Genomic DNA, 13,068 nt, shown 5'->3' on the forward strand with positions numbered 1-13,068 from the left:
GGCAAATTGGGAGCTGGGCTGGATAAGTACCATTGACTAACAACCCCTTCAGCCAATCAGCAGTTGGTTCCCCTTCAGCCAATCAGCAGTTCCTTCTCCCCAGAATCAGGGCAGGGGGACTTCTGAAAGGGCCATGCCAAAAATAGGTTGATTTATTGGGATACATGCGTGTCACTGCCCGCCCCTGCCAGTTCTCTGAATTTTTATTTTTAAATAGGCTCTGTCATGATTAATTGACCACATACATGAAGTTAAACAACTAAATTCTATCCGAACGATATCTTATAAGTAAATTCCGTGCCTCAAAAAAGAAGTTTAAGAGCGTTTTTAAGTTTTAAAAGAGAGTCGAAAACACTGCGGAGAGAAAAGATGGCTGCCGTTTGTTTTTGGTCGGCTGCACTCGGTTCCATTCGGTTTCACTCGAACTCGCCACCTGATTGGCCAACCTTCGCTGTCAATCACAGAACAATGAGCGAGAACGCTGATAGGCGAGTCCATTTTATGGACGAGCAAGAAACGCCCAGACAGGCGCTCAGGCCAGACTCCTTCCTGAAATCAAATGCAAAAGAGATTTCTGGAGGGAGGAGGGTTTACCAGGCTACTGTGTGAAGTAGGTACTACTTACGGTGTGTCTTAATTATAATGTCTAAGGACCTTTGGTTGTTAGCGTTACACAGTCCCGAGATGCAATCCCGTCCTTTGTGAAACTTTCTTATACGACACTTTGATGTTATGGACTGAGAGAAGGTAGTTTGCTCCTTCTGATCGCAAGAAGAAAACAGAATTGAGTATAAGAGGTCACTGACGGGTGTATATATAGGCAGAAGGGCGGGCCTTCTGGTCAGGTGACGATCAAATCCAGCCATGAAATTATCCGGAAGTGTATAAGTAATGCTTCCGCGATCAAGCCAGAGAGCGCTCTCCCATAGCGAGATATTGAGTGAATATTTGAAAGAGAACATACATTTGTGATCAAAATAATGTATCAAAATAAAGGAGCCGTGGTGGCATAATAAACTGATAAAAAAATTAAAATAGTATTTCCCCTCAAAGTTATTGTGCATAATGAATTTATGGACTGATCAGGAGCAGCTGGAGTCATTAATAGCCTAAAATTGAAAAAAGGCTGCTTTGATTCTCATAATTATTAACCGACCTCCTCCCAGACATGCAACAAGCATCATTAACATACGAAGGCGACGGTACTACAGATCTAAAAGCTCACAACGTGTTGCTGATTGCCACGTGAGTTTGTAGATTGCTAAATTCGTGGCGCGACACCGTTGTATAACGGAGCACAAATGGTGTTGTGATTACTGTACTGGTTAGCTACAGTTGGGGTCTGGCTGCACTATGCTCCGCTATGCATGCAGTCTGTTTACTGACTGCATGCTGCATGTACAGATTTTTATTGGGGTGTGACTATTTTCATGGCAGACCCCTGAACAGTGTTTGTGCCAAGTTTGGTACGGATGGAGCGACGGTGCTGCGCCTCGCAGGTACGTTTGTGACGTCCACCCTCTCTGTCCACCGTCGGTTGAATACAGAATTGCTAAATCCGATTGCAATGTATAATTTGTAGGGCTGGGACTCGATTAAAAAATGTATCTAATTAATTAGAGGCTTTGTAATTGATTAATCGCAATTAATCACATTTTTATCGCATATCAATATTTGAAAACTTGAGTTACTAGTTACTTTGTAGATTTCGATTATTATTACAAAACATACAGTAACCACTTGAGCCCTATATCAGCCATTTGAAAATAGCAGATCTACAAGCGTAACGCATTGTGAGCTTGTAGAGCTGCTATTTTCCACCACTGGAGGCTGGTAGAGTGTGTTGTTCCTGTTGTTTTATAGTAGTTTAATTAATTATGAATAAAAATAGCGCGCATGTGACCCGCACCACATCGTGCACCCCCGTCCAGTGAGAAACGTTCCGCGGTGCAAAAATAGGTGCGATTAAAACATTTTAACGCGATATATTTGGAAATACTTTAAGCATTTTTCTTTTTTCTTACTTTTTTTTCAAATTTTAGAGTAGCCAGTTATGTTTTACCCTTTTTTCTCCCCAATTTAGTCGTTATGCCAATTAATTCCTCTCCTCACACATCTCTGTGTTGTCACTGCTGTCTTATCCTACTGACTGACCTGCCAGTGAGGAGCCCCCACCAGGAGGACATAGAGCCTTCATCCTACTCCTCCCGCCCAACACTCCCCGCTGACAGGTGCCGCCCCAGCCCGTAGTATCACGTGCAATGACCGATATCACCCTCCTCCTCCTCCTCCTCGCCCGGCTTCCCTCCCCTGAACACGGGCCAGTTGTGTTTGTGTTAACGCTCGATAAAGCCAGTTGCACCACGGTGGATTCAAACCCACAACCTCCATGGTGGTGGGCAGGGACTTTACCACTGCGCCACCTGAGCTCCATATCTTTTTTAACGTGGTGGAAACGAGCTGTTTTCGATGGCCGATCACTCTGCAATGGCGGATCGCGTTAGAAATATTATTGTTCCAGGCGATAGTCGGGACCCTCGACCATCGTGCATGCAGCCTTTGTTTACATCCGCGTCCTCGTCGTGGAGTCTACAGCCTCAAACAGCGCAGTGTAAACGGTAAGAATGCCAGCACTAGATGTACCCCGTTTAAAAAAAAACTCTGTTAAATGAAACAAATAATAGTATGGTAGTGTGTGATTGATGTCAAAGTAAATCATTATCTCTCACACTCATCACCTCAGTGTCTGTCTGGGTAGGAGCTCCTCTCATGGTGTCAACTCCTGAAGAGGACACTATTGGTTCAGGATGTCTATTCAGCAGCCAATCAGAAACTCCTGAAGAGGACACTATTGGTCCAGGATGTCTATTCAGCAGCCAATCAGAAACCTTGAAACCACTCACTGGAACACAAGACATTTACAATGATAAAAATACAAGAATAACAAAAACTGCAACTTATCAGTACCATTATATATCAATAATAATAATAATGATAATTATTTAACCAAATTTAATGGCGGAGCTTTTATTTAGGAAAATATGTGTGGACATTTTATTTTGAAAAACCATGCCATGGTTTTATGTGTCAACAGTGTATACCAGATCAAAGCACACAGTCTACATACACACACATTCAACTTCGGTTCACATGCATCATTATTGAAAATAAGTCGGTAAGAATAAGTCAGTAATCCTTGCGGCCCACAGGGCAGGAGCCTATCTCAGGCAGCTTGATGTAGAAGTACAACCCCAACCCAGCCCTTTTAAGAGTAGCCAATTATTTTTTACCCTTTTTTCTCCCCAATGTAGTCGTTATGCCAATTAATTCCTCTCCTCACACATCTCTGTGTTGTCACTGCTGTCTTATCCTACTGACTGACCTGCCAGTGAGGAGCCCCCACCAGGAGGATGTAGAGCCTTCATCCTACTCCTCCCGCCCAACACTCCCCGCTGACAAGTGCTGCCCCAGACCGTATGGGTACGTGCAATGACCGATATCACCCTCCTCCCCGCCCGGCTTCCCTCCCCTGAACACGGGCCAATTGTGTTCATGTAAACGCTAGACAAAGTCGGTTGCACCACGGTGGATTCAAACCCACAACCTCCACTTTACCACTGCACCCCAATCCAACCCTTGATGCCATTGGGTCCCATTTGGGTCCCAGTCTTTGGTATGACCAGGCCGGGGAATCAAACCCCAACCTTCCAATCTCAGGGCGGACACTCTATCCACAAGGCCACTGAACGATCACTTTAAAGTCTGTTAGCAGATCAATTATATTGATACTCACTGCTTGGAGGACTGAGGTCCATGCTGTTACTTCTCCTGACAGCTGACAGGCTTGGTTCTTCTGGCTCCATCACTACAAACTTCAACATCCTGTCTATCATCTCCTGCTCTCTCCTCCTCAACTCTTCTTGTCGTCTGTTCCAGTCTTCTTCTGTTAATGTTCTCTTTCCTTTCAGTCTATGAAACATCTTATTCATTGATGAATCTTTATCATCAGTGGAGTCCTGGCTCAGAACATCACTCATGCTGGCATACTGTGAAGAGAGCGTTGATCCAAGACTAGACCATGAAACCCTGTCATTTGACCAGTTGTGTCCTGCATCAGACATTTACAAAGATTAAAAAAACATCAACGAACTGAGCATTATTATCAAAGAAATATGACATAACTGTTCATATTTAAATTTTACAATGTGATCATTTTAAATGATATGCACAATAATGATAGAGGGATCTCTATTAGAGTCTAGGCCACCGTTTTTCAAGTGTCTTTGTGAATGTATCTGAAATGTTATATAAAAGTCACTGTAAGAACAATCACATTGAAGTCTGTCAGCAGATCCATTATACTGATACTCACTATGTTCTAGTTCCATGCTGTTCCTTCTCCTGACAGCTGGCATGGTTGGTTCTTCTGGCTCCGTCACCACAAACCTCAACATCCTCTCTCTCATCTCCTGCTCTCTCTTCTTCCATTCTTCTGACAGGGTTGGTTCTTCTGGCTCCGTCACCACAAACCTCAACATCCTCTCTATCATCTCCTCCTCTCTCTTCTTCCATTCTTCTTCTCTTCTGATCCATTCTTCTTCTGTTAATTTATTTTCTTTTGTTTTCTTTCCCGTCAGTCTTTCAAACAGTGTCTTCTGTCTTGTCTCATGTCCCACCTTGAAGTGTCCTGTGTCTCTGACAGAGCTGTCTTCTCTTGAGTCTAATGGTACAGTGTGTCCTCTGTTCATCATGACCATGTCTTCTGTTTTTCCCATCAGCTCTGTCACTTCTGAAATGTCCCACTTGAAACCATCTAGAACATGGTACCTGTAGCCACATTTCTCCAGGATCCACCTCAGAGGTTCTCCTTCAGATTCTATGTACTCCTCAACACGTCTCCCTCCCAGCCACCGTCCCCATGTGAACAGAACCAGAGTGTATCTCCAGACTCTGTCCCCCAGCAGCTCCATGTGTTCCTCCACTGATCTCCTGTCAGCTTCAGAGAAACTGGACTTGACAGAAACAGTCAAAAGGACAGCGTGGGGTTCAGGAGAACACAGAGTCACACCGTGTAGAAGGACGTCTTTGGTCTTCTGTGATGGAGGTGTAGTCGACCAGTCTGGACAGATCACCACACTCACATTTCTGTCATCAACTAGACTCTGTTGTCTGACACATTCTGTCAGTTTAGTCTGGGTTTTAAACTCCTGGAATATGAGGTTTACTGTATGTTAGTCATAAAATGCAAAACCTTCATTCTATTCTGTACTCAGTGAAAAGTTTGTATCAAACTTGTCAGAGATTAACTCACTAAATGAATTATTCTCCTTCAATTTGTCTAACATTACCACCGTTACACTACATTAAATACATCAGTAATTAACTATATGGAATAATTGAACAACCTAAATATATCTGGAGATGGCTAATACTCAGAATAGGGTATTCACCAAATAGTCGAATATCAAACCACTATTCGACCACTGTAAAAAGTTCAATTTCATACTGTATGTGAGGTTGTGCCTAGGGCTGTCCCCTAAGAGTTGACGTGTCGGGCGAGGAGCCTGACGTCGACTCGCATTCCTTGAGTCAAGACATTTTTTTGTTATTTTTTTAGTAATCGAATCGAATAATCGGATATTCGAATACTTTTAGGTCGAATTAGTCGAATGCTAAAAATCACTATTTGTGAATGCCCTAACTCAGAACCAGCATAAATGTGAGCTTTTACTTGGGTACGAAGTATTCATATACTTTGTATATGGCTATTCTAAAATAGATGTACACGCTCAAAACACATCAATATGTGGGAGGTTGAGAGCTTGTAGATCTGCTTTTTTTTAAAGAAAAATCTGAAAAAAGGGTGTTGTTTACTTCTTTCATTATAACATCACATTCATATCATATTACTCACCTTGTATAGAGTTTGTGTAAACACATAGTCCTGCAGTATGAGATTTCCAGCTGCGTTCCTGTCCTCCTGCTCTGAGCCAACCAACATCAGCCCCACATCTGATAGACTGTGATGTTCTCCTGACACACACACACACAGTCACACACACACACACACACACACACACACACACACACACACACACACACACACACACACACACACACACACACACACACACACACACACACACACACACACACACACACACACACACACACACACACACACACACACAGCTTGTAGATCGACTATTTGCTGTACTTTATTTTAATAGTTTATTATAATTATCATCATCATCCCTACAAGTGATGTATTAATAATAATAATAATAATAATAATAATAATTGGTAGTCAAATAATGCAACACAATTTACTGAGATTGAATAAGTCGAATCAGTCTGATTCGACTGCCAATCTCTCTCTCGAATCACGCAAAAAAGATGTTATGCAATACATAGAGGATCATTCCATTTGGGCTGTAGGGGTGCTTAATGTCTGATTTAACATATACTTGCTTGGTTTCTCCAATTAAATCATGATATTAGAGGTGGGCATAGATTAATTTTTTTAATCTAGATTAATCTATCTGCAATCCTGGAGTTAATCTAGATTAATCTAGATTAAAATGGCTCATTTGAAGTCTGCCGAAGGCATTCAAAATATGTGTGTTCTAGGGATGCACCGATGGGATTTTGGCCGATATCGATATCCGATATGATATATTGCTGTTATGACCGATAACCGATATAACCGATGTCGATATGATCGATAAAAAAAACAGTTTTATCCAGTCTGAAAAACATGTGTAAACACTGCATTTGAAAAAGCAATCCCTGTTTATTCCAAATTATTTTATATTATCATCTGGATAATCCCCAGAGCAAAAAACATATGTGTCAACTGCAAAAAGTACCAGTGACAGCAGCTTAGAAAGAAACTTGGCAAATATCATTGATATTGAATAATTGAATAAAAAGTTTGGGCCCCAATACTGACCCCTGGGAGACGCCCAAATGATTTGAGCTGTATTTGCCCAGCTTCACAAACTGTTGACGTCTGTCCAAATAACTTTGTTTTAATCCAGTCTACTGCAATGCCTCTAATACCAATTTTCTCCAGTTTGTTTATTAATATGGTGTGATAGATAGTGTCAATAGCTTTTTTGGGGTAAATTAATATTCCAATTGCAACTGTGATTCTTTCAATGGATTCCATCAATGCCTGAGATGTTGATCTGTTAGTTCTAAAACCATATTGACTCTCTGAGAGCAGGCTACATTAAAATTTCCCAAAAAAGAATCTAGTCTGCTATTGAAAAGTTTCTCCAGTAGGCCTATCATTGAAAATTGTGAACAATTGGTTCCATTTGGATACTGAATTTACATAAGGGTTCATTTGGTTTGTACACTCCCGAGTTACAGACCCATATAAGGACCCACTTTTAGAACCACTGTCCTACACTGTGTGTGTGTGTGTGTGTGTGTGTGTGTGTGTGTGTGTGTGTGTGTGTGCGTGTGCACCCGCACGCTTAATAGCATACATGTGTTTGTTGTTGTTAGCATGTAGCACTCATTAGCATGCTCTAGCAACAAGTATTACCAAACAGCGGCCAACTACTGCTATGTTTGTTCATCAACACGGTAGCGGAGGCTCTGCTTTTGTCCAATGACCACTTTAATAAGCTTCGCTGGGCTTACAGACCTGAAGCAAATGAATTAACGAGTGGAGCAACACGCTCGCACCGACACGCAGCCTCTCTCTGTCTGAGTGAAATGAATGAGAGGCAGTGCGCACTAGGGATGTCCGATTTTATCGGCCTCCCGATATTATCGGCCGATATTAGCATAAAAATTGATATCGGGAAAATATCGGTATCGGTTTTTGAAAAAAAAAAAATTTTTTTTTTTTTTTTTTTTTTTTTTGGCTTTATAAATAAGTTACAGGAGTTCTTACTGTATATGGTGTGTGTGATATGAAATTTGAGCTTACCCTAATCACAATAATCCCCGCATATATCGGTATCGGTTGATATCGGTATCGGTAATTAAGAGTTGGACAATATCGGTATATCGGTTATCGGTAAAAAAGCCAATATCGGACAACCCTAGTGCGCACGCCTGTACACCATGTGAACCCCCCCCCCCCCACACACACACACACACACACACACACGCATTGCAGTCACACACAGACACAGAGTAATTCGCCCAGCTACATCAGCTAATGTTTTGGCTCCCAGTCCAGACCCAACTTTGAGAATAGATTAACGGCGTTATTTTTTTTTTATCGCACGATAAGAGTCCGCGTTAACTTAGCCCGTTAACGGCGTTAACGGCCCGGCCTTACATGATATATATCCTATTTTTGGCAAACTATTAGTTAATTAATATAACAAATTAGGCCAATCGCTCAGTCGAATAATGCAATTTTTTAAATGATTCGATTAAGAGATTGGCAGTCGAAGCAAATTCCCTCGATCGATTACTCGACTATTCGACTAATCGAGGTCAGGCCTAATATCTACAAACATTACCTTCAGACAGAGCTTTCAGAGCATTTCTTATTCTTTGTCTGTGTGTCTTCTTCAGAAATGTCTGGACATGTTCCTCTATGTTCCTCTTCCTCTCTGACATCTTCTCATCTCCATCATCTTCACAGTGTCCACCTCGGTTTCCTGTCACCATCTCATCTATCTTCTGCAGCAGCTGTGTGACCTGAGTGTCATCTGTCTCCTCATTGTTGAAGACATGGTATCTGTTCCCACATTTGTCAACAAGCCAGCGGAGGTCTTCTCCTTCAGCCTCAATGTGCTGCTCAATGCTTCTGTCTCCCAGATAGTCTCCATGGGTGAACAGTACCATAGAGTGACTCCAGAGACTCTGTGACAGAAGTGTCATGTGTTCCTCTACTGCTACTCTCTGTGCTTTGGTGAATGCTCTATCAACAGGAACCGTCAGAAGAGCAGCATGTGGTCCAGGAGGACAGAGAGACACACTGTTCTGGATCTCCAGTTTGTCCATCTCTGAGGTGTCCTGTAGTGGACTGTTGTAGAACCAGCCTGGTGAGTCCACCACTGTCACCTGTCTCCCTGCTACTTTACCCTGTCTCACCTCACACTGCACTGACCTCTGACCTCCCTGACTAACTTTAAAACCACTTCCTGTCAGAATGGTGTTTCCTGCTGAACTCTTCCCAGAGGTATCCTCTCCCAACAACACAATCCTGAGGTCAGTCAGTCCTGTCAGAGAAAACAATGTTTACTTTCACTTTGTTTAACAACATTTTCAAGGTTTTAGTTTTGGTTTAAATCCACCGAACCACAAGCTCATATTGCTTCCAACGCGTCACATTGTGTTGTGAGCTTGTAGATCTTCTGTTTTAGCTATTTGTCATGTAACAAAATATATTGTTGCTGTAAAGGAACACCCTACTTCACAAGAGTGTTGCACACAGGTAGTGAAAATAGCAGATCTACAATTTTATTTGCTGGTGAAATGTTATTGTTTAAACATGCTAAACCGGGTGTCCCTATTCAAAAAAAAGTTCCCCAAATAGTGACAATAGCAAATCTACAAGCTGATCCTCAAGGCGTCGCAATGTGACTTTTGAGCTTGTAAATCTGCTATTTTCACTATTTGGCATATTATGATGAAGTATAAAGGGCTTAACGACATGAAACCTATATCCCTATTCTGGGGAAGTAGCTGAACGACAAGCTTACAACGTGTAACGTTGCACCATGTTGTGAGGTTGTAGATCGGCTATTTTCACTCTTTTTAAATATTTTAAAGATAATAATTAAAAACGGAAGTGTTTTGGACATACAGCAATGATATGTTATGTTTAAAACATTGTAACTTTGTTCCTCAACCACTAAACTACTTCAACACTATACTTAAATGAGTGATGTCCCCCAGGGGACTATATTAGGCCTCCTCCTGTTTTCACTCTACACTAAATATATTAGCACGAAATAGACGATCTACAACCTCACAACGTGACACGTTGTGAGCTTGTAGATCAGCTATTTCCCCAGGATAGGGATGCTAGGCTTCATGTGGTTAAGCCCTATATACTTCATCATCATAAGACAAACAGCGAAAATAGCAGATCTATAAGCTCACAATGCGTTGTGAGCTTGGAGATCAGCTATTTTCACTATTTTGGGGATTATAATGTTTCTTTTTTATTTGGACACCCAAATAAGCATGTTTAACCCATTAAGATTCTACAAATGCCTTCTAAACCAGTGGTTCTCAAACTTTTTGATGTCAAGGACCCCCCAAAGCTATGTGTATTTGGCTGCGGACCCCCATCTGAAAATGTTTTGTGCAAGGGACCCCCAGGAGAGACGATTAGTGTTTAAGAATGAAAGAAACACTTTCAAGATTTTTCAAGAATGTTCAAAAATAGTAGATGAACAAGCTTGCAGCGCGGCACAAAGTGACGCGGTGCAAGCTTGTAGATCTGCAATTTTTGAATATCCAATGCTAAAATCTGAAATTACACAGATGATTTCCTGGTTTAAATGGCTTAAACCAGTGGTTTTCAACCTTTTTCATGCCAATGACCCCTAAATGTATATACATTTCGCAGAGGATCCACGTCTGAAAATATTTTGTGCCAGGGACCCCCCAAAAGAAAAGATTTGAGTTCAAAATGTTCGCTTTAGAAATATATATATATTCAAAGATATGCACACATTTTCAATATTCTGCCGCACTATTCTCAAGCTCATAGCGCGGCATTCGGTGAGCTTGTAGATCTGCTATTTTTGAATAGCCAAAGCTAAGTGGTTAAAATGATTGTGACGCTATGTTAACTAATTTTGCTGGGGACCCCCTGACCCCCCCCCCAGGTTAAAAATGTGCTAATTGTCACTCAAACAAAGTAAACAAAACATACCAATGTGTTTTGGAAGTCCAGTTGTTTGTTTCTGAGCGTCTGTCCTCCTTTGATCTGCTCTTCTTCTGATAGTTCTCTCCTTCTCCTTCAGTTCCTCCGAGACGTGTTCTTCTGTCTCATAGTGACAACCATTACTAGTCACCATCTGATCTATCTTCTCCAGCAGCTCTGTGACCTGACTTCTATCTCCTCTGTCACTAATGTTAAGAACATGGAAGCGACCTTCACATTTCTCAGTGAGAGATCTTAAGTCAGGGTTAGATCTAATGAGATCAAGTCTCATGTTGTTTCTATCAGCTACAGTGAACACTATAATAGTGTGTTTCCACACTTTGTCACTGAGGAGAAATCTCACATGCTCCCCTGCTGATATCCCTGTTCCTACATATGGGCTGTCCAATCTGATCACTAGGACAAAGGCATGGGGTCCTAGAGGACACAGGTTCACACTCTGTTGGATTTCTAACTGAGTCAACTTTGGGGTCAGATCTAGGGGATGAGAAGCCCTCCATCCTGGAGTGTCTACCACAGTGACCTGTCTGCCTGACACTTTCTCTTGTCTCATGACACTCTGAGATGTTAATCTGTTTGTTTTAAAAACATCTCTGCCCATGATGATGTTTCCTACTGAACTCTTTCCACTGGGTTCACCTCCATGTCTTCCCCCGATCAGAACAATTCTCAGGTCTGATGGGTCGCTGTTCTTCCCTGGATGGAAACAGTCAAACAATACTATTATTATTGCAACACACACACACACACACACACACACACACACACACACACACACACACACACACACACACACACACACACACACACACACACACACACACACACACACACACACACACACACACACACACACACACACACACACACACACACACACACACACGGGGGGGGGGGGGGGCTCTAGTATACCTATATCAGGGATTTTCACCCTGTTGAACCCTTAGATCAGGGGTCTTCAGGCCAAGGACTCCTTAGCTGTGAGACAGACAAAGCTGGGACCCCCCCCCCCCTGCACTACATATTGTATAACATTGTGTTGCAGATTTCTCATAGATTTCATAGATAGCTTCATAGACTTAGTTGACAGCACTGTCAAGTAGCTGTGACATGACAACTATGACAAACTATGACAACACTATCAGTGTGTAGCGTTGTGTTGGATTCATGTTAATATGTATGTTCAGACAGTTTACTACTTAAACCCTCAATACTTGGAAAACTTGTACTTGATATGCTCCTTTTTTCCCTCTACACCAAACCTCTTTGCCAAAAATAGCCGATCTAAAAGCTCAAAACGAGCTTGTAGATCTTAACCACTTTAACTTTAGCATTCCTATTCTGAGGGGAACATAAGCTGAATATAGCAGATCTACAAGCTCACAAGGCGTTGTGAGCTTGTATATCGGCTATCATGTTTGGTGGCGTAGAGAGGGAAAACAGCAGACCAAGTACAAGCTCGTAGCAACGCGCTGTGAGCTTGTAGATCGTCTATTTTGAGTGGCTGAAGTATTAAATAGAGCCTAAGTGTCTTTTATTAAGGTTTTTTAATCATTCTTCTGCATTGTATTTTTACTCCGTTTTATTTTCACTGTTTTTATTTTATTATTATAGTGCTATAATGTGTTTATTTTTGCTGTGTCTTGATGTCGTAATGCTTGTCTTGTTGAAATGTGCTTCACAAATAAAATTGCATTGCCTATATTAATGTATATTCTGCAATAATATTTGTAATTGTAATAATCTAAATCTGCAAAATATATAGTAGCTAAGTTTTCAAATAATTTTAGTGGTGTATACATTGTGGTAACACTTGCTATGCATCCCATGTCTATAATGGTTTATACAAATATTTATAATGCATTATAATCTGCATATAACACTGTATTATTGTAGTTATAAGCATACTCATAACGATTTATAACAATAACCACAACACATTATGAAGAAGCCTGTTAAAGGGCTGGTGCCATGTTCATTCTACTTCATTAAGCCCCCCGGTGGTGGTTTTATGGTGTTTTATGTCTTCTCTGACTATTTGGAGTTTCTTCCTGGAGGCTGAAACCTTGAGGGTCAAACATGCCAATAGAGAAACAGGTGTGGCCATGAGGAGGAGGAGGGACTAGGACAGGTGGGTGGTGCTAAGGTGGTGGAGGAGGTGCTAAGGTGAGAAACAGGTATACTTAATGAACTGA

At 41.5% G+C, this 13,068-nt stretch overlaps 1 protein-coding gene across 3 annotated transcripts in view; it reads right to left on the reverse strand.

Annotated features, from left to right (window-relative positions):
* LOC311048147 (uncharacterized protein) overlaps positions 1-13,068 on the reverse strand; it is a 31,389-nt gene that overhangs the window by 11,596 nt on the left and 6,725 nt on the right. For 2 of the 3 annotated variants that reach the window (XM_084061211.1, XM_084061210.1), the window contains 6 exons: positions 10,862-11,569; positions 8,490-9,194; positions 5,915-6,033; positions 4,373-5,207; positions 3,794-4,108; positions 2,730-2,902 (listed from right to left, as the gene is read on the reverse strand). In XM_084061211.1, the coding sequence (XP_083917337.1) occupies positions 2,730-2,902; positions 3,794-4,108; positions 4,373-5,207; positions 5,915-6,033; positions 8,490-9,194; positions 10,862-11,569 (2,855 nt within the window). The remainder of the gene's footprint in view (positions 1-2,729; positions 2,903-3,793; positions 4,109-4,372; positions 5,208-5,914; positions 6,034-8,489; positions 9,195-10,861; positions 11,570-13,068) is intronic. The other variant, XM_084061212.1, reaches the window with a different exon arrangement.

Source organism: Gymnoscopelus microlampas (genome assembly GCF_963454915.1).
Source record: "Gymnoscopelus microlampas genome assembly, chromosome: 7".
Lineage (NCBI taxonomy): Eukaryota > Metazoa > Chordata > Actinopteri > Myctophiformes > Myctophidae > Gymnoscopelus > Gymnoscopelus microlampas.